The 21,903-nt window shown below is 44.4% G+C and overlaps 3 protein-coding genes across 5 annotated transcripts in view; 1 reads left to right on the top strand and 2 right to left on the bottom strand.

Annotated features, from left to right (window-relative positions):
- Positions 1-102: 102 nt before the first annotated feature.
- On the bottom strand, positions 103-2,140 carry wdr74 (WD repeat domain 74). Its single transcript, XM_079165940.1, has 2 exons — positions 1,447-2,140; positions 103-1,255 (listed from the first exon to the last, which is right to left on the bottom strand). Exons 1-2 carry the CDS (start codon positions 2,065-2,067, stop codon positions 734-736), a joined length of 1,143 nt encoding a protein of 380 aa, XP_079022066.1. The 5' UTR covers positions 2,068-2,140; the 3' UTR covers positions 103-733.
- Positions 2,141-4,098: 1,958 nt separating this feature from the next.
- Positions 4,099-19,372, top strand: iws1 (interacts with SUPT6H, CTD assembly factor 1). 3 transcript variants are annotated; one of them, XM_079165764.1, is made up of 17 exons: positions 4,099-4,249; positions 5,073-5,158; positions 5,315-6,026; positions 6,110-6,178; positions 6,879-7,092; positions 7,470-7,527; positions 7,624-7,727; positions 8,048-8,198; positions 8,281-8,363; positions 8,629-8,758; positions 8,834-8,951; positions 9,060-9,171; positions 13,158-13,214; positions 15,187-15,243; positions 15,373-15,484; positions 15,859-16,010; positions 17,608-17,748. In XM_079165764.1, the coding sequence occupies exons 1-16, from the start codon at positions 4,207-4,209 to the stop codon at positions 15,982-15,984; spliced, it is 2,232 nt and encodes a 743-aa protein (XP_079021890.1). In that variant the 5' UTR covers positions 4,099-4,206; the 3' UTR covers positions 15,985-16,010; positions 17,608-17,748. The 3 variants fall into 3 exon arrangements, with proteins under 3 accessions (XP_079021890.1, XP_079021889.1, XP_079021891.1); XM_079165763.1 differs by lacking the exon at positions 15,859-16,010 and having other exon boundaries at positions 17,608-19,372; XM_079165765.1 differs by lacking the exons at positions 13,158-13,214; positions 15,859-16,010 and having other exon boundaries at positions 17,608-19,372.
- Positions 19,373-20,057: 685 nt separating this feature from the next.
- The window catches only part of ostn (osteocrin), a 5,152-nt gene continuing 3,306 nt past the window's right edge, over positions 20,058-21,903 (bottom strand). Inside the window, exons 3-5 of the mRNA XM_079166777.1 lie at positions 21,856-21,903; positions 21,462-21,604; positions 20,058-21,381 (exon numbers count right to left, since the gene is read on the bottom strand). The exon at positions 21,856-21,903 is cut by the window's right edge and continues 179 nt beyond it. Coding sequence (XP_079022903.1) covers positions 21,520-21,604; positions 21,856-21,903 — 133 coding nt within the window. The 3' untranslated portion in view covers positions 20,058-21,381; positions 21,462-21,519. The remainder of the gene's footprint in view (positions 21,382-21,461; positions 21,605-21,855) is intronic.

The raw sequence follows: 21,903 nt of genomic DNA, 5'->3' as shown, positions 1-21,903 counted from the left end.
CATTCCAAACATGTTCTTCCATCAAAACACTATAATTAAAAGAATCTGCAGAAACATTCTGTTTCCATTTAAAAAATACTTCAACTAGAAAAGTTAGCAAAGAGGAGACGAGAGACTAGGAGACTAGAGGAGACTAGAGACTAGGAGACTAGAGACTAGGAGACTAGAGACTAGGAGAGACGTTTGGAGGCTTTGACGGTCATCTTGTCCTGGGAAGGAGAGCTACAGGTGTAAAGGTGCTGAATTCAATATTCAGAGCATTTCTTTTGCCTCCACACGTCTCAGAACGTGGCGCCGGCTAGCAGCTAACTGTGCTAACGGTGCTAACAGAGCTAACGGGGAACCAGAGGGCGGCGCTACCCGTCCACCATTCATTCATCTGTATCGGACACAATTTGATTATATTATATATATATATTGAAACATTTCATATTCTCTGGTTCAGGACCAAGTAAAGCTCCTCATATGAACTTTAAATATACTTCAAGTACCATAAATGAAAGTACTCATGCAGAATAATAAAGTTATATTATCACGTTTCTCACTTTAAAGGCGGAGCTTATTTTAATGACTTTAAAGTGTCATTTAAAAAGAACAGACGTATATTTGACATATAGAACATTGTTTTAATAAAGATTCAGGCTGCTGACAAAATATCACAAAACATGTGTAGAGACAGATTGGTCTCCGATCATTGAAATGTCCCACACTCTGATCAGGCCTCAAACGCCCCTCAGTCCTGTCCTTTCTTTCTCTTCTTCTGTGGCTCCTCTTCTTCTTCTTCTGTTGTTTTCCTCTTCGTCTTCTCCTCCACCCGCTCCATGGTCTCCCACACGTCGTCGTCCTCTCCCCCGTCTTCCTCCTTCACCTCCCCCTCCGTCCCCGCCGCCCCCCCTCCGTCCCCCAGGTCTGTGCTGGCGAGCAGGAGACAGTTGAGCCTGGACTTGAGGTAGACCTTGTGCTGCAGCTTGCGGTCCTCCAGGCCGTGGATGCGGAGGAAGCGGTCCAGGCCGCAGGACGCCACCACGGGCCGGGACGGGTGACACTGCAGCGACCGCACGCCCCCCGCCAGCCCCTTCAGGCAGCCCCGGACGACCCCTTTCCTCAGGTCCAGCATCGCGATCTGGCCCTGGGTGTTCCCCACCACCACCGCACCGCCGCTGGCAGGAAGGGACAGAGCGGTGAGCGGGTACTCGCCGTACTCCATCTCCAGGACGGGACGCCGCTGAGGGGAGGAGGGATCGAAGACGTGGACCTGAGGGGGGGGGTGAGAGACAACGTTAAAAATACAGGACTAACAGACACACATGGTGCATTCAATGTCTTCTCTGCTGTCAATAACTCTGCTTCTACATGCTTAATGAGTGCTTATCTCTGAACTGTCTCTTTAATGTGGACTTCCTGGTCCCACGTGGTCTACAGCACATCTGTCTCACAGCAACACACCTGATGGTAACCTGTGCACGTGACCACTTTGTCGGAGTCCGGGATGAAGGCCACGTCTCTGACCCACTGCGGCCTCCGTAGGTCAAGCCAGTCGTCCCGCAGGTTCTTCGCGGTGAACACGGGGCTCTCGGGTTTCTGCAGGTCCCAGATCTTCAGCCCGTTCTCCTTCCCGCCGGTCGCGACCACGTGCCGGTGAACCGGACTCTGTCGCATCCGGCACACGTTCTTCCCCGCGTGCAGCTCCGTGACGGGCTCGTCTCCTCCGTCCTCGCGCCAGACCCGCACCGCCCCGCTCTCCACGCAGGTGACCACCGACGAGGAGCCGCTCATCAGCGCCGCCAGCCCGGTGAAGGGGCCGTCGGTAACAGGGTCTCCGCAGCGCCGGGTCTCCGTGAAGACCCCCTTCTCGGTGCTGAAGGTCTTCACGGTTCCGTCCGCGGACCCGACCAGCAGCTCGCTCTCATCCGGGTCCCCCCAGCACAGCGCGCGGACCTCCTGGTCCCGGCTCAGGTGGCTCGTGTTGCAGAAGTTAAAGGCCTGTTTCCGGGTCAGACTGACCCCCTTCAGGATGCCGGTCTCAGAGCCAAGCCACACGGAGCACAGCCGGCTGGTGTCCGCCATCACAACCCGGTACAAGTGGACCGAAGACTGGACTCGGGTCTGGATCCTGGTCCGTCAAAAACACGCGTGTGTCTTTTCCTCTGTAGGAGCGTCGCACGTTAATGACGTCACTGTATAGTCAGAGGTTGCTTTCTTTTTTTTATTAACTTTATTGAACACGACAAAAACTCAATAACACAAGTCTAGTAAACAAACAGTGATAAGTAGTAATATTAATAATAAGTACTAATAACTACAATCATGTTTTATTGATTATTGTTTTTGATTTAATTAAAGATTCAGTTTACTGGGATACTACAGATTTAAATATTATAAAACGTGTCAAACTAGAAAGTTACATTTATTATTGTTAAATTGTACATTTATGAATAAAAACATAAATATTTAATTTATTTAAAGACTCGTTTCTTTTATTTGTTTTTTAACACATCAGACTCAGAACGTACGAGAATGTATGTTTCACAAGCAAGGGTGGTGCATAACATCAAACAATAACATTAAACAATAACATCAAACAATAACATCAAACCATAACATTAGACAATAACATTACACAATAACATCAAACAATAACATTAGACAATAACATTAAACAATAACATCAAACAATAACATTAAACAATAACATTACACAATAACATTAAACAATAACATTACACAATAACATCAAACAATAACATCAGACAATAACATTAAACAATAACATTAAACAATAACATTAGACAATAACATTACACAATAACATTAAACAATAACATTAGACAATAACGTTAGACAATAACATTACACAATAACATTAAACAATAACATTAGACAATAACATTAAACAATAACATTACACAATAACATTAAACAATAACATTAAACAATAACAAACAATCAACAACAATCAACAGTGCAAGAAATAGAAACATTAAAATGTACAATAGAATTTTAAATAAAGTGCACAACAAACAGATAACAGGACTGTAAACAAGTGTAATGAATGAATACAATGTAAAACAATATGTCTTGTTTCTTCCTTGTTACTGACAGACTTCAATCATCCAATCCACCAAACAAGAGTCAACAGCAGAATGAGCTGTTTGCATTGTCAGAGAAGATTTGGCACATTTTTCATGGGTATCCTCCGCTCTGCTGCTCATCCCACAAATGCAAGTTCCTCACACATGTGGCCCCGTTGAAAAGGGAACTAAACAGGCTTTCTAACGGTATAAGATTTATTACCAAGAAGCATCTTTACAACAGAGAAATAATCGACCAAACACTAATTTCCGAACTTTTTGTTCGATGTTTATGTAATCACGCACCGCGACCACAGGAGGGCGCTGTCGACACGAGACTGGAACCGAGTAAAAAGACATATTATAGAATACCAGCTTTTCCGGTGAACAAAGTAAACCTTTTTTATTGTAAGTTCATTTTTTTCACACGTTTATATTCCAGATGCATGAAAGAGTAAACATCTGTATTCAGTGGTGGATCCGTTACTCAGTACTAATACCACACTGTTTCAATTAGGAGTTTTAAAAGTACCTGATATTATTCTATATTATTCTATAGATGCAGATATGAACGGCTCATTCTAAGCTGAAGGAAATCCAAACATAGTAAAGAATATTAGATTAGATTTCTGCTAATCGATCCTCATAAAACATACACACGGTTCCTTTAACAATATTCATATTTTCATTACAATTATGGAATAATAATGCAACAAATCCTCTTTGCATGAAAAATGGATTACATTACTAAAATAGTTGCCAATTTATTAATTTATAAATTGTTTCAGCTTTATTTTTACATTTTAATTTGTTTTTTTAAATCTTATTTTTGTAAAGTAACTGTCAGATATTGTTGTGGAGTACAAGTACAATTACCTCAAAGTTGTATTTGAGTACACTATTTGACTAAAAACATTTTATTATTGTTGTGAATTGTTCTGTTCGTGGTTCATAAAGTTTATTCAAAAATAAAAAAAACTAAAGCATGCGTATATGACGGAAGTTCCGCCATTTTGGATCTCTGGGCTACAGTAGCTAGCTAGCTAGCTATACGCATCGTTACTCTGATCTGGTTTATTTTTCCCGCGTTGATATCAAAGGTTAAAGGTAACGGAACCCTCTCTTCGTCTCACGAATGGACGGAGAAGAGGACGACTTCATGTCCGCGAGCCACTCCGGTAAAAACTAAAAGAAACGGTTGTTGTCATGGTTTGTTTCCTAACAAGCTAACGAGCTAACATGCTAGCTGCTACCATTGTGCGGAACCAACGAGTCACTCTGATAAAAGTCTTAAACCTGAGACCTACATGCTGTGGATGATGCCGATTAAAAGGCGCACTTACATCATATCATCTTATGGTTTCTTGTTGATATATCTGTTATAAATATGTGGTATTAACTCGTGAACTGTTTTCTTCATGGAGTGGCGTAGAAGAGTCTTTGTGTTGTTAAAGTAAATGTTATAACTTGAATGTCTGGGACCCACTCGGGCTTCCGTAGACTCGGGCTTCTCTGGACCAGGTCTGAGATCAGTTCATCAAACGTTACATGATGCAGAAGAGCAGCTCAGAACCCCGGTCTGACGTTTAGAGTCAGACACTGGAGGAGGAGGAGGAGAGGAGGGAAGAGGAGGAGGAGGAGAGTGAGGAGGAGAGGAGGGAAGAGGAGGAGAGTGAGGAGGAGGAGAGGAGGAGAGTGAAGAGGAAGAGAGTGAGGAGGAGGAGGAGGAGTATGTTCTTTGTAGCTGGTGTGAACACGGTGGTGGTCTGGGTTCAGGATGAGGACCAGGACTCTTTAGGGTAACACACTGGAGGACCTGAGGTCTGAGTCTAGTCCGTGTTCATAGAAGAAGTCCCCGCTCACATAAAGGAAGAGAAGAAGAAGAAGAGGCGTTCTCTTTTTTAAAATAGTTTGTGTATCAATAACAATAACTACTGTTATTATATGTACTTATTGTGTATATTATATTATTATTATCATAACGTTGAGAACGTTCTGCAGACGATGGAGGAGGAACTCCTGTTCAGGACGAACATCCAGCGTCAGACGGAGAGGAGGAGAAGAGGAGCGACGGACATCCTTCAGAGGTGAGGAGGAGGAGGAGGAGGAGGAGGAGGAGGAGGAGGAGGAGGAGGAGGAAGGCAGAATTTAATTATTTTTATTAGAATATTATTTTGAACTAAAGTCTTGTTAGTTTTTTTGCTGTGAGTGAAGCGTATCGACTCGTGTGTTTGTCTGAACAGGACGAGGGCAGCAGCCATGAAGACGCCCCCCGTCCCGTGGAGGCCGGGGGGGCAGCCGGCGCCTCCGACAACGAGGAGCACAGAGGAGCCGACAGCGACTCGGAGGGGGAGGCCCCCCGGGGTCGCCACCACGACGACAACAACAAAAGCGACTCAGAGACGGAGGCTCCTCCTCCTCGACCCGCCGACAGCGACGACGATGACGTCACTCCGGTCAAACGCAGGATGAGCGGCTCCGACAACGAGGAGGAGTCGCCCGCCAAACACAGAGCTTCAGATCACGAGGAGGAGGAGGAGGGAGGAAGAGGAGGGTCGTCTCCCGCCAAACGCAGGAGGAGCAGCTCGGACATGGAGGAGGAGGAGGAGGAGGGGAGGGAGGGGAGGCGCAAAGTGGCCCCAGGCAGCGACTCGGAGAACGAGGACGCAAAACCAACGGCGTCTCCGGAGCGCCGGTCCAACGCCGACAGTGACTCTGAGACAGAGACGCCGACGAGACGCAAGGCAGCACAGATAGACTCTGATGAGGAGGAGGAGGAGAAGAAACAGGAGGAGGAGGAGGGAGGAGGAGGAGGGAAGTGGAAGGCTGTGATGCAGTCTGACAGTGAGGAGGAGGAGGAGGAGGGGAGAAGGAGGAAGGCTGCAGCAGGAAGTGATGGAGAGAAGGAGAAGAAGGAGAAGAAAAACGAGAGTGACGAGGAGGACGAGAAGCCAGGTACTGAACTCAGCCCAGAGATGATGATGATGAAGATGATGATTATTACATGTTTATCACTGTGTGTGTGTGTGTGTGTGTAGTGAAGAGGAAGAAGGCCGTCCTGTCAGACAGTGAGGATGAAGAGGATGAAGAGCATGCAGACAAACCAGGTGAGATGACGCCTGTCAGCTGTTTTATTGTCTTCACTGACGCTAAGGATTGTGGGATATTTGATCCAGAGATGATCTTTTGTTGAATGAAATATAACGAGATTGTGAAACATGATAAACACGTTTCTACGTTCAGTTATATGTTCATAATAAAAGTATTAAATAACTTTTACTAACTCATCTCAGAATATAAGAGCTTTAAGTGAAGACAACGCATAATAATAACTGATTATTTATACTAAATGATATTTCTATTTATTTATACATAAACTTATTTATCAGTTTCTATTTACAAGAATGTAAAGGTGTGTAAATTATATATTATATTATTATATATTTTATTTTATATTATATATTTTATTAATATATATTTTATTTTATTTTATATTATATATTTTATATTATATTTTATTATATTATATTTCATTAATACATATTTTATATTATGATATTTTATATTATAATATTTTATATTATAATTTATATTATATATTTTATATTGTATTTTATTATATTATAATATTTTACATCATATATTATATTATCCAGACAGAGAACAGCGACCTAATAATGTAATGTGTGTGTGTGTGTGTGTGTGTGTGTGTGTGTGTGTGTGTGTGTGTGTGTGTGTGTGTGTGTGTGTGTGTGTGTGTGTGTGTGTGTGTGTGTGTGTGTGTGTGTGTGTGTGTGTTGTGCTCAGCGGTGAAGAGGAGTCGCGCCGTGTCGGACGACGAGAACTCTGACAGCGACGGGCCGGTCGGTCCTGATGAGAGTCTGGCGGCTAAACTGAGAGAACTGGGCTCAGACAGCAGCGAGGAAGACGAGAGGACAAAGAGCGCCGCGAAGAAGGACGAGAAGGACGAGAAGGCGTTGTTCGGCAGCGACAGCGAGTCAGGAGACGGAGACGAGGAGGAGTAACTATTATTATTAAGTTCACATCATCAACGTGTTCCAGAATGATTTAATAATCAAATTAAAGCTAATCTGAGGATTCAACAGACAGCAGGAATAGTAGTAACGTAGTAATAACGTAGTAATAATGTAGTAATAACGTGGTAATAACGTAGTAATAACGTAGTAACAATGTAGTAATAACGTGGTAATAACGTAGTAATAACGTAGTAATAATGTAGTAATAACGTAGTAATAATGTAGTCATTTATTTCATGCTTCCAGTGTTTTGTTGTGTTATTTGTTAGCAGATTAAATATCAGATGTGTGGGAAGTCTCTTTGTGATGCACATTCATTTATTATTTATTATATTAAAAAACAAACGTTTGTGTCCTCCAGGAAGATGATCGCTGACATCTTCGGCGAGTCGGGAGACGAGGAGGAAGAGGAGTTCACGGTGAGTCTGACCGTCTGAGTCTGCAGTTTCATAAGAACCACGGTTTCATTAGAACCACGGTTCCACGGTTTCACCGGGTCCTTCGTCGTCCTGCAGGGTTTCAACCAGGAGGACCTGGAAGGAGACAAGAAGGAGGCGAAGGAGGCGCAGCAGCAGGAGGAGTCCGACTCTGACGACGGAGTCGACCGCAGCGGCCAAGAGTAAGGACCAGATTCGTGTGTGTGTGTGTGTGTGTGTGTGTGTGTGTGTGTGTGTGTGTGTGTGTGTGTGTGTGTGTGTGTGTGTGTGTGTGTGTGTGTGTGTGTGTGTGTGTGTGTGTGTGTGTGTGTGTGTGTGTGTGTGTGTGTGTGTGATTATTGATTATCAGAACAATCCTTCGTTTGTACGTTTATGTCACAGTAACGTATTGTGAACAGAGAAACCAGCTCTCTGCTCTTTAAACTGTGAATAAAACTCAAACGCCGCAATGTTTCCATGAAGACGAAGACGAAGGTGCGAGTTCATCTGTTGTGGTTTTCAGCACCAGCTTCATGTCTGACTTCGACGTCATGCTCGCTCGGAGGAAGGCGATGAACAGCAGGAAGAGGCGGCACCGCGACGGAGGAACGTTCATCAGTGACGCGGACGACGTGGTCAGCGCCATGATCAGCAAGATGAACGAGGCCGCCGAGGTGCGCCCCGCCAAAGTAAAAGCCTCCCCTCGCCCCACTCGTGCTTTTACTGTGAAACTCACGGTGTGTTTACTTTCAACAGGAGGATCGAACGCTGAACAGTCAGAAGAAACCAGCGCTGAAGAAACTCACTCTGCTGCCGCACGTCGTCACGCACCTGAAGAAGTAGGTTTCTCTATGATGTCATCACGCTCTTTCTCTATGACGTCATCACGCTCCTCCTCTGTGACGTCATCACGCTCCTCCTCTGTGACGTCATCACGCTCCTCCTCTGTGACGTCATCACGCTCCTCCTCTGACTCACAGCTCTGGGTTGTTTGTCGGGTGCCTGTGTTCTTCTTCTGTAGTTATTGTTCGTTCATCATTTTCGGATAGATTTCACATATTTCCAGTTGTAACAGAATGCACGGTGGTGGCGTGTTTCCCTCAGGCAGGACTTGAAGGAGACGTTCATCGACAGCGGTGTGATGTCGGCCATTAAAGAGTGGATCAGCCCTCTGCCGGACAAATCTCTGCCTGCTCTCAGAATCAGAGAGGAGCTGCTGAGGATCCTACATGAAGTGAGTACACGAGGAGGTTATTTGTGTTCGTTCTGAGAGCCTTCAGTGTCTCACCGTGTGGTTTCCTTCCTCCAGCTGCCCAGCGTGAGTCAGGAGACCCTGAAGCACAGCGGCATCGGACGCTCCGTCATGTTCCTCTACAAACACCCCAAAGAGTCCCGCTCCAACAAAGACCTCGCCCTGAAGCTCATCAGTGAGGACCTCCGTCTCTGTAGAGTCCCACAGATTCAGAGTCATCTCTAATGATGATGATGATGATGATGATGATGATGATGATGATGATGATGATGTCTGTCTGTAGACGAGTGGTCGAGGCCGATCTTCGGACTGACGTCGAACTATAAAGGGATGACGAGAGAAGAGCGCCAGCAGAGAGACCTGGACCAGCAGATGCCTCAGAGACAACGACTGAGGTACCACCTCCTCCTGACCTCCTCCTCCTCCTGATAACCTCCTCCTGACAACCTCCTCCTGATAACCTCCTCCTGATAACCTCCTCCTGATAACCTCCTCCTGATAACCTCCTCCTGACCACCTCTTCCTCCTCCTGACAACCTCCTCCTGACAACCTCCTCCTGATAACCTCCTCCTGATAACCTCCTCCTGATAACCTCCTCCTGATAACCTCCTCCTGACAAACTCCTCCTGATAACCTCCTCCTGACAAACTCCTCCTGATAACCTCCTCCTGATAACCTCCTCCTGACAAACTCCTCCTGATAACCTCCTCCTGACAAACTCCTCCTGATAACCTCCTCCTGACAAACTCCTCCTGATAACCTCCTCCTGATAACCTCCTCCTGACAAACTCCTCCTGATAACCTCCTCCTGACAAACTCCTCCTGATTACCTCCTCCTGACAAACTCCTCCTGATAACCTCCTCCTGATAACCTCCTCCTGACAAACTCCTCCTGATCACCTCCTCCTGATAACCTCCTCCTGACAAACTCCTCCTGATAACCTCCTCCTGATCACCTCCTCCTGACAAACTCCTCCTGACAAACTCCTCCTGATAACCTCCTCCTGACAAACTCCTCCTGATAACCTCCTCCTGATCACCTCCTCCTGACAAACTCCTCCTGATAACCTCCTCCTGATAACCTCCTCCTGACAAACTCCTCCTGATAACCTCCTCCTGATAACCTCCTCCTGACAAACTCCTCCTGATAACCTCCTCCTGACAAACTCCTCCTGATAACCTCCTCCTGATAACCTCCTCCTGACAAACTCCTCCTGATAACCTCCTCCTGACAAACTCCTCCTGATAACCTCCTCCTGACAAACTCCTCCTGATAACCTCCTCCTGATAACCTCCTCCTGACAAACTCCTCCTGATAACCTCCTCCTGACAAACTCCTCCTGATTACCTCCTCCTGACAAACTCCTCCTGATAACCTCCTCCTGATAACCTCCTCCTGACAAACTCCTCCTGATCACCTCCTCCTGATAACCTCCTCCTGACAAACTCCTCCTGATAACCTCCTCCTGATCACCTCCTCCTGACAAACTCCTCCTGACAAACTCCTCCTGATAACCTCCTCCTGACAAACTCCTCCTGATAACCTCCTCCTGATCACCTCCTCCTGACAAACTCCTCCTGATAACCTCCTCCTGATAACCTCCTCCTGACAACCTCCTCCTGACAACCTCCTCCTGATAACCTCCTCCTGATAACCTCCTCCTGACAACCTCCTCCTGACAACCTCCTCCTGATAACCTCCTCCTGATAACCTCCTCCTGATAACCTCCTCCTGATAACCTCCTCCTGATAACCTCCTCCTGACCACCTCTTCCTCCTCCTGACAACCTCCTCCTGACAACCTCCTCCTGATAACCTCCTCCTGATAACCTCCTCCTGATAACCTCCTCCTGATAACCTCCTCCTGACAAACTCCTCCTGATAACCTCCTCCTGACAAACTCCTCCTGATAACCTCCTCCTGATAACCTCCTCCTGACAAACTCCTCCTGATAACCTCCTCCTGACAAACTCCTCCTGATAACCTCCTCCTGACAAACTCCTCCTGATAACCTCCTCCTGATAACCTCCTCCTGACAAACTCCTCCTGATAACCTCCTCCTGATTACCTCCTCCTGACAAACTCCTCCTGATAACCTCCTCCTGATAACCTCCTCCTGACAAACTCCTCCTGATCACCTCCTCCTGATAACCTCCTCCTGACAAACTCCTCCTGATAACCTCCTCCTGATCACCTCCTCCTGACAAACTCCTCCTGACAAACTCCTCCTGATAACCTCCTCCTGACAAACTCCTCCTGATAACCTCCTCCTGATCACCTCCTCCTGACAAACTCCTCCTGATAACCTCCTCCTGATAACCTCCTCCTGACAAACTCCTCCTGATAACCTCCTCCTGATAACCTCCTCCTGACAAACTCCTCCTGATAACCTCCTCCTGACAAACTCCTCCTGATAACCTCCTCCTGATCACCTCCTCCTGATAACCTCCTCCTGACAAACTCCTCCTGATAACCTCCTCCTGATAACCTCCTCCTGACAAACTCCTCCTGATAACCTCCTCCTGATAACCTCCTCCTGACAAACTCCTCCTGATAACCTCCTCCTGACAAACTCCTCCTGATAACCTCCTCCTGATAACCTCCTCCTGACAAACTCCTCCTGATAACCTCCTCCTGACAAACTCCTCCTGACAACCTCCTCCTGACAACCTCCTCCTGATAACCTCCTCCTGATAACCTCCTCCTGACAAACTCCTCCTGATAACCTCCTCCTGATCACCTCCTCCTGATCACCTCCTCCTGACAAACTCCTCCTGATAACCTCCTCCTGATAACCTCCTCCTGACAACCTCCTCCTGATAACCTCCTCCTGATAACCTCCTCCTGACAAACTCCTCCTGATAACCTCCTCCTGATCACCTCCTCCTGACAACCTCCTCCTGATAACCTCCTCCTGATAACCTCCTCCTGATAACCTCCTCCTGATAACCTCCTCCTGACAAACTCCTCCTGATAACCTCCTCCTGACAAACTCCTCCTGATAACCTCCTCCTGATCACCTCCTCCTGACAACCTCCTCCTGATAACCTCCTCCTGATAACCTCCTCCTGATAACCTCCTCCTGACAAACTCCTCCTGATAACCTCCTCCTGATCACCTCCTCCTGATAACCTCCTCCTGACAAACTCCTCCTGATAACCTCCTCCTGATCACCTCCTCCTGACAACCTCCTCCTGATAACCTCCTCCTGATAACCTCCTCCTGACAAACTCCTCCTGATAACCTCCTCCTGATAACCTCCTCCTGATAACCTCCTCCTGATAACCTCCTCCTGACAAACTCCTCCTGATCACCTCCTCCTGATAACCTCCTCCTGATAACCTCCTCCTGATAACCTCCTCCTGACAAACTCCTCCTGATAACCTCCTCCTGATCACCTCCTCCTGATAACCTCCTCCTGACAAACTCCTCCTGATCACCTCCTCCTGACAAACTCCTCCTGACAACCTCCTCCTGACAACCTCCTCCTGATAACCTCCTCCTGATAACCTCCTCCTGACAAACTCCTCCTGATAACCTCCTCCTGATCACCTCCTCCTGATAACCTCCTCCTGACAAACTCCTCCTGATAACCTCCTCCTGATCACCTCCTCCTGACAACCTCCTCCTGATAACCTCCTCCTGATAACCTCCTCCTGACAAACTCCTCCTGATAACCTCCTCCTGACAAACTCCTCCTGATAACCTCCTCCTGATCACCTCCTCCTGACAACCTCCTCCTGATAACCTCCTCCTGATAACCTCCTCCTGACAAACTCCTCCTGATAACCTCCTCCTGATAACCTCCTCCTGACAAACTCCTCCTGATAACCTCCTCCTGACAAACTCCTCCTGATAACCTCCTCCTGATCACCTCCTCCTGACAACCTCCTCCTGATAACCTCCTCCTGATAACCTCCTCCTGATAACCTCCTCCTGACAAACTCCTCCTGATAACCTCCTCCTGATCACCTCCTCCTGATAACCTCCTCCTGACAAACTCCTCCTGATAACCTCCTCCTGATCACCTCCTCCTGACAACCTCCTCCTGATAACCTCCTCCTGATAACCTCCTCCTGACAAACTCCTCCTGATAACCTCCTCCTGATAACCTCCTCCTGATAACCTCCTCCTGATAACCTCCTCCTGACAAACTCCTCCTGATCACCTCCTCCTGATAACCTCCTCCTGATAACCTCCTCCTGATAACCTCCTCCTGACAAACTCCTCCTGATAACCTCCTCCTGATCACCTCCTCCTGATAACCTCCTCCTGACAAACTCCTCCTGATCACCTCCTCCTGATAACCTCCTCCTGACGAACCTCCTCCTGACGAACCTCCTCTTCCTCCCCCCCCCGCCTCCCCTCCCCTCCCCTCAGTCAGTCTCCGAAGGTGGAGAGGGCGGAGGAACCCGACGTCTTCTCTCCACCAATCAGGTTCAGTCACACAGTTGCATGGTTGCACAGTGAGTCCTGCCTGTAGACGGAGTTCAGGTTAAAGTGAACACACCCAGTCAGACTGGATGACGTCTGTGTTTTAACGTTGGACTCCTTGATTCCTTCCTAACTCCTCCCCTCTGTCTCCTCCCTCCTGCCTGAAGCTTGAGAAGTGTTTTTATCTGACGCTCGTCTCCGTGTTGTCGCTCCTGCACACAAGTAACTCATGGAAAGTAACTAAGTACAATGTTGAGATACTTGTACTCAAGTATTTCCATTCTCTGCTACTTTATACTTCTACTACATCTCAGAGGTGAATGTTGTACTTTTTACTACATTTATCTTTAAGTAGCTTCAGTTACTTTTTACATATTCAAATGAATAGAACATATAAATAACAGTCCAGTAATAAGAGATGTATTATTATTATAGATTAAACTACCAGCAGTGTATAAAGTCTTTACAATGAGCTGCAACATCAAAGAGCACATGAATGCATCCACAACATGTAACACATCAGATTCTGCATAATGAGTACTTTTACTTCTGGTACTTCAGATACTAACTGTACTAACATTTTGAATGCAGGCTTTTTATTTGTATCTTGAGTATTTCTGCACTGTGGTGTAAAATCCTCTGAGTACGTCTTCCTCCGCTGTGTGAACCTCGACCCTGAGAGTCTTCATCGGTCAGTCTTTGTCCACAGCGAGGATCTAAAGGCCCTGAAAGCAAAGTGTGAATAAAACACTAACTGCTGTGAGGTGGAGGATGCTAATAACAGCATTAGTAACAGCATTAGCATTTATAATAGCATTCGTAATAGCATTAATAACAGCATTAGTAACAGCATTAATAACAGCATTAGTAACGGCATTAGTAACAGCATTAGTAACAGCATTAGTAACAGCATTAATAACAGCATTAGTAACAGCATTAGTAACAGCATTAATAACAGCATTAGTAACAGCATTAATAACAGCATTAGTAACAGCATTTAGTAACAGCATTAGTAACAGCATTAGTAACAGCATTAGTAACAGCATTTAGTAACAGCATTAGTAACAGCATTAGTAACAGCATTAATAACAGCATTAGTAACAGCATTAATAACAGCATTAGTAACAGCATTTAGTAACAGCATTAGTAACAGCATTAGTAACAGCATTAGTAACAGCATTAGTAACAGCATTAGTAACAGCATTAGTAACAGCATTAGTAACAGCATTAATAACAGCATTTAGTAACAGCATTAGTAACAGCATTAAGTAACAGCATTAATAACAGCATTAGTAACGGCATTAGTAACGGCATTAGTAACAGCATTAATAACAGCATTAATAACAGCATTAGTAACAGCATTAATAACAGCATTAGTAACAGCATTTAGTAACAGCATTAGTAACAGCATTAGTAACAGCATTAATAACAGCATTAATAACAGCATTAGTAACAGCATTTAGTAACAGCATTAGTAACAGCATTAGTAACAGCATTAGTAACAGCATTAGTAAAAGCATTAATAACAGCATTAGTAACAGCATTAGTAACAGCATTAATAACAGCATTAGCATTAATAACAGCATTAGCATTTATAATAGCATTAATAACAGCATTTAGTAACAGCATTAGTAACAGCATTAGTAACAGCATTAATAACAGCATTAGTAACAGCATTAGTAACAGCATTAGTAACAGCATTAGTAACAGCATTAATAACAGCATTAGTAACAGCATTAGTAACAGCATTAATAACAGCATTAATAACAGCATTAATAACAGCATTAGTAACAGCATTAGTAACAGCATTAGTAACAGCATTAGTAACAGCATTAGCATTAGTAACAGCATGGAGACTCAGCAGACTGTGGACTCACTGCTGAGTTCATGAACCGTGTTCTGTGTCCCATCACTGTTTAAACCATCATGATATAAACCAGAGTGTCTGTCTCTCTTCCTGTCTGTCCGTCTGTAGCTCGGGGGGTCAGACGCCTCGGAGAGATCTGGAGAAGCAGCTGACTGGAGAGGAAAAGTAAGTTGATCCAGTTCTTCTCTGATGACACTGAAGAGTTCAGCATTGTTCTAACTGGTAGTAACTACTAGTCCTCCTCCTCCTCCTCCTCCTCCTCCTCCTCCTCCTCCTCCTCCTCCTCCTCCTCAGAGCCCTGAGACCCGGTGACCCTGGTTTCTGTGCCCGTGCTCGTGTACCGATGCCGTCCAACAAAGACTACGTCGTTCGACCTAAATGGAACGTAGAGATGGAGTCCAGCAGGGTGAGTCACACGAGGGGTTTGTCTCCAGACTTTAAGGAAACGATGAGGAGAGATAACGTTTATTATACATTTATAATAAACGAGAAATATTTAGGAGGGATTCATCTTTGAGTTAAAAGTTGTTCTTTTCATTTTATTTATTGAATGCACATTTCATATTTGGTATATCAGTCCATGTTTCTGTAGTAACACTGTTGTACCACAGAGTATTACGTGTACTTTGTGTAGCCTGACTTCTAGCTTGTAATGAAAAGGAAGTTAAAGGAGAGAATCTGGTCAAACTTTCCTTCCTGGAGGTCTGACTCTGGTGTGGAGGTCTAGCCCTGAACACAGGAAGTGAGGTAATGAGCTGAGCTGTGATTGGTCCTCTGTAGAGCGGCTATAAGAAAGGCCTCAGCCAGATGGAGAAGCTCAAGCGTCGCATCGCTGAGCAGAAGAAAACGAACCGCCCACAGGGAGCCATCAAGATCAGCATAGAGGGGAACAGAATGCCCCTGTAGTCCCTGCTGCTGGCCTGTAGGGGGCAGTAAGTCCTGCTGCATGGCGTGTGGTGACGGTTAGACTGCTGAGAGGTTTCCCTCCGGAGAAGACGCTCCGCTCTCAGATAAAAGACTGAGTGGAACGTCTGTCTGTGGGGAACCGTCTGACTCACCTGTGACCTCTGACTGACCTCTGACTCACCTGTGAGCTGTGACTCACCTGTGACCAGTGGGACTCGCACCAATACTGAGCTCACTGCTCTTTGTGTCGGCCCCCCTCCTTCCACACACACACACACACACACACACACTTTTACTGCCCATTTCATATCAGTACTGTCCCTTTAAACCTGAACCCTGTAGTCACTGTTTTAATTCTAATGTGAACAATCTTTAGACGACAGCGACAATCCAATAGATGCAACCTCTTTAACATGTTTCTACTTACTGTTTTACTACCAGTACATCTCTATATACATATATTTACTACATCCTAGTTTAAATTACTTCATTCAATTTGACCACAAATATATATTTTGTTTAATTTATATTAGATTTTCACGACCAACAACTTCTTCTCTGTAGTTGTGCACGTGACGATAAACAGCTTTAAAACTTCTATGTACCATCTATATATCTATCAGTATCACACACACACACACACACACACACACACACACACTTGTTGGTGGGTTGAGGTCGTGGCTTTTGGGAAGCTTGGTGAAGCAACATCTAAATAACATTAACGCTTCCTCTGCATGAGCCCGGAGAAGAGACGAGTGCTAAAAAGTGATGAAACATCGACAAAAAACAACAAAACAAGTGATGTAACGTTTGTGTGCATCGATAAACTACAAGATTTATGAGATTTTGTGTTTACGCCAAATGTGGAAGCAAATTTTCGCCTCGTGTTAACTCGCACATAGGATAGATACCAACGATGGTTATTTCCACCATTAACCTCTATGGTGGAAATAACCACTTTAGCTGCTTTGGTCTAGATTCTGAAGTCCCAGATCTTAAAAAGACAAACGCCATCGTGTTCATAACATCATCCAGAGACGCACACAACCAATAAATGTCAAAATCAATAAATATTCACTGTCGCTAGCGTCTGCTGCTTTACGACAGCGTTATGAACCCAAAATAAACAGATTTAGCTTTGAGTTATTTGCAGTAAATGGATAAAAAAGATGCTGAAATAACTACATGATGCAGATTCATAAAAAGTCTATTCATGCTTTGCTTGTTGTTTTTCGGACAGACCCGACAAACAACTTTTTAAAAAGCTTGTTTTCTGAATGGAGTTTGGCTAGGTCAGTGCTAGGCTAAGCTAACATTGTAGCAGCTCCATCGACACTCAAATTGACATCTAGACGTAAATACGCCAGCGACGTTATCGGTTATACGTGACCACAAACGGATTAAATACATTTAAGTCCCTCTCCGTATTATTTTTTACAATATGAAATGACGCTTGTTTTGCGTCTTTGCGTTGACTTTGAATTTGACTTTGTGTTTGGTGTGAACGCACAATCAAGTGTTTCATCACTCTTTATTTTAAAGTCAGAGCTGGTTAAACACTTAAAGGACCTCTGAACCCGTTAGCATCGTGCTAACACGTGATGTTTCTGTTTATTTCAGCACGGTCCGATGAAGAAGGGAATGACCCGCGTCGACAAACAGTTGCGTAGATTCGCAGACATCCGCCGCCTGACGAAGCCGGGTCACGCTGTTAAAATCAGCGTGGAAGGAAACCGGATGCCTCTCTGATTTTAAACCTTCATAGGATTTATTCACCTTTTTTTTTTCTTTTTTTTTTAATGTGTTGTTTCCTGAACAATCCAACTGTCGTCGTCGTCCCCCCCCCCCCCCCCCCCGTCCCCCCCCCCCTCAGGTCCAGCTCTGCCTTAATAAAGGCCCGAGGTCAAATCACTCTCACTTAAAGGGACAGTGTGTAGGATTTAGTGCCATCTGAATACCCCCCCCCTGTCGGAGAACTACGTGGCTTTCAGGTAACGCAAAAATACCAAAGAGTCTCTCGAGTGTTTGGTTTGGCCGTTCAGGGCTACCGTAGAAACATGGCGGACTCCCCATGTAGCTATGAAAGGCTCATTCTAAGCTAACGAAAACACGACGACTCCTCTTGTGTTCAGGTGATTATACACTAATTACAAACATAGCTGTGAATATTATTTTACATTTCTGCCAATAAATCCCACAAAATCCTAAACACTGGTCCTTTAACTCAACAGGTCTTTGGTCAAACAAATGCAAATCTACTGCAAAATGATGCTATTATATTAGCAGTTAGCATCTTTATCTTTAGCTCCAAACCAACTGGATCCACAATGTTAACTAATATTAGCGCTACATTAGCTTACATCTAAGTAAATTAAAGTTAACGGTCAGCTTTATCGCCAAGTCCGTGTTATTAGCTACTGTTAGCGTTAGCCAACTAAGCTATCTTCATTTTATCTCCCAACATTAACTTATATTAGCAGTTAACTACATTAGCTTTAGCTGTAATCTAACTGGAGCCACACTGTTAGCTCAACCTTCAGCAGTCTATAGCAGTCAGCGTTATCTTCAAGTCTGTAATTCTGAAGCTAATGTAGCTAAATTCATCATTTTAGCTAATGTTAGCAATATGCTACATTAGCATTAGTTTCAAACCAGCTGGATCCTGTTAGCTAATGAGTCACTTTTCACTGGAGGTAATTCTAACGTTAGACATCACTGCCATTAGCTTTAGCTCACTTAGAGTTAGCAGCTACATTAGCTTTATCTCTGAGAGTAAAGTCTAACTGTTAATCTGGAACATTGTCGAATTTAAAACCATCATATCAAATGATTTATGAAGTTTAATTAAGCTCTCACTGCACTGGCAGCTGTTTTCACTTGTAAAACTTTAAAAACTGATAAATTGCAGACATTACAGTGACACAAGTACAACTGAGAATCCTCCTAAAATATGTCTTTAGTATGAGAAACGTTTTGCTTGTAGTCGACATGAATTGAAAGTGACCACAGCTGCTGTGACATCAAATAAAGTGTCTAATAGCAGTAAAGTGAGGTGATGCCGACACTAGAGTTCCTCGTTTTGACCCCGTTGGTTTAGAGACAAAGAGTTGAGATTTAAGAATAATTATGTTAACATTTTGTAGTTTTTTTTTGACCAAAGTACCGCCACGTTACAAATTTTTGAAAACTTTCTAATTTTAGATTGGAGATCAAAATGTTTCTGAATGTGAAGGCGTTTGTGTTTGGTCCATTTTGTCCCCTCTCTGCTCCCGTAGCGGCTGTACAGAAGGATGTAAACTGGTGATTCTGTTGATCCAGGTCAGACCTCGGTGTCTGTTCTGGATCACGTGATACTTTTTCTTAATAAAGACTCGACAGAAACTCACCTCTGCTCTCTGAACTCTTCTGTTTATAACTACATGAGGCGTTTGTAGTGTGGAGACGTATACGGCGTCTCTACGTCGCTCCTCAGTCCATATACGGTCACTTCTTGTTCACTGGTTGCAAAAAAACAAGATGGCGACGGCTAAAATGCCGAACTTGAAGCTTCAAAATGTCCACAAACCAACGAGACGTCATGATGGTATTTTCTAAAATCATTTACATTTTTTTAAAGCTGTAACGTGATTTATTCTAAGAAATTGTATCAAATGTACATTTTCTGTTTATCACTAATCTCCTGATTCTGTCCCAAACTCTTTAATAATCAATTTAAATGAACCCATATCTCAAATGTTTAGTAAACGTAATCTGATGTATGACTTTAAGACTCTTAATCATTTCAGTATGAGTTGAGCTCTAGTTAATATAACTGGTTATATGAATACGTTCATGAATAAATAAGACTCGTTCAGTAGATCGTGTTCCTTTATTAAGCAGCGGTAACGTGGAGGCAGCAAGAAGCATTTAAAACGGGATCCGGACTCAAACGTGTCCACGGCAGCAGGACTCGTCCTGGACCTCCGTGTGCGTCTAAAGGTTCGTAATGTGCTGATGCAGCACTCGTATGGACCTCGACCAGCTGCTTTCAGAATTTAAAGGCTGCTGACAGGAAGTTGTTGTTCACGATGTTTTTAAAGGTTTATTCTGGTGGATTTGTCATGTTTTAACTCATTAAATTGATATTTGACTGTTTGAGTTTCTGAAAGCAGAATCGGACGTCATAAAGTCCGATATTTTCTTCTTCTGTGGTGGTTCATTTAGTCAGTCGCTTGTTGTAACATAAACATATTACAATGTCAAAAGATCAAACCAGTTAGTTTGTAATCTCAAAGATTAATTTAGTTTTTGTTCTATAAAATGTACGACTTTAATCCGTCTACACTGTACACCTGAGATACGAGACGTGTTCATCTTTAAGTGTTACAGATGTTGGTCGACGTGTTTTTTTCCACTTTGGACAGAGCCATGCTAGCTGTTTGCCCCTGCTTTCAGTCAGTATGCTAAGCTAGGCTAACCACTTCCTGTTTACAGTTATCAGAGTTAGTACTTCCTGTGTAAACCAGCTTTCTTGTTTTCCAGAGATTTAAATCTTTTCTCTCAAAGAAAGATTCATGTTTTAAACTTTAACATTTAAAGATGCAGTTCCTCTAACGGCTCAAAGTAAACTAACAGATTGGCTTTAACAATGAACACACTTCCTATTAAAGTTCTTCTTCTGTGTAAATGTACGGAGCGGATTGGACCAGTTCGCGTGTCCCGTTGCCGTGGAGACGTCTGTCAGTGCGTCGTCCTGCCGTAAAACAGACCCGCTGCTGCAAAACAATAACTCGAGTGAAGTCGTGTCCGATGTTCAGCGTCGAGGCGTCGGAGCCTCCAGTCAGTCACAGGAGGGACGGGATGATGCATTCAGGGGACAACGGTCGATCCCGACGGGTCAGTTTGTCTTGAAATGGGTTGATGTTGTCGGTGTAAACGTTTAGTTACTTCAGTGAGTATTAATACCTCAGTGTTACAAGTTCTGCTTTCTAAATTGTACTTCAGTAAAAGTACAAAGTATTGGCATCAACATGCAGATTAGTTTCAGAATAATATATTTTATACTTAAATTAAGTACAAGTACCACAAACGTTTACTTAAATACATTACTTAAATAATGTATTGTTACATTTAAAATCAAAACCTGCTGAGATAAATGAACTTTATAATCTGATGAAGTTAAACTTTGAATTTGTCTTCTGGACGTTTGAGCTCAGTGGAGGATTATTAACGTTTCCTTTAAGACGAACACAAAATCAGTTGGTCCTGACTTTCTCAGACTTTACCAAGCAGCACCTGAATGCATCATCATTAAATATTCATCGTGTGTGTGTGTGTGTGTGTGGGGTTGGGGTGAAGTGAAGCTGGAGCGTGGCGGTTGGTGATTGGCTGTTTCATGCATCTGTGGTGATTCCTCTGCAGAGAGAGACAGACAGAGAGGCGTTCAGGGACCATTTCAGTGATTTGTAGGGACTGAGTGGACTGCAGTACCGCACCTGTCCAGAGGGGTGCACTGTGGAGGCGGGGCGGGCTGTCACTGAGAGGGGGCGTGGCCTATCCTCGACCGTTTGGTAGACGACTCATTCCGATCCGGTCGATCGGAGGATTGACTCGTCGCCGCGGCAACTCCACAACCTTGCTGCAAACACAAGAAGAACGGTTTGATGTTTGTACGACTGTTATTGACGTTATATGAGGATTCTTATTTCTTTATGACGTATTGTAGCACGCTGAACCGGTGAGAACTTAAAGTGACAAAGAGCTCTTTAACCAACAATGAGCCGGTTGTGTCGCTGACGCCGGGCTGGAGGAACCGAGCACCAGAGACTCACACAGGTCCTAAAGTCCACCCTGTTCGTTACCTTGAATATAAAGGACACGGCTTCCTACCTTTGCTTGGCTCCTCCCTGTTTGGTCTCCATGGAGCTAGCCGACAGG

Source organism: Pholis gunnellus, assembly GCF_910591455.1.
Source record: "Pholis gunnellus genome assembly, chromosome: 9".
Classification (NCBI taxonomy): Eukaryota; Metazoa; Chordata; class Actinopteri; order Perciformes; family Pholidae; genus Pholis; species Pholis gunnellus.
This window is presented reverse-complemented; position numbering and strand designations above follow the sequence as displayed.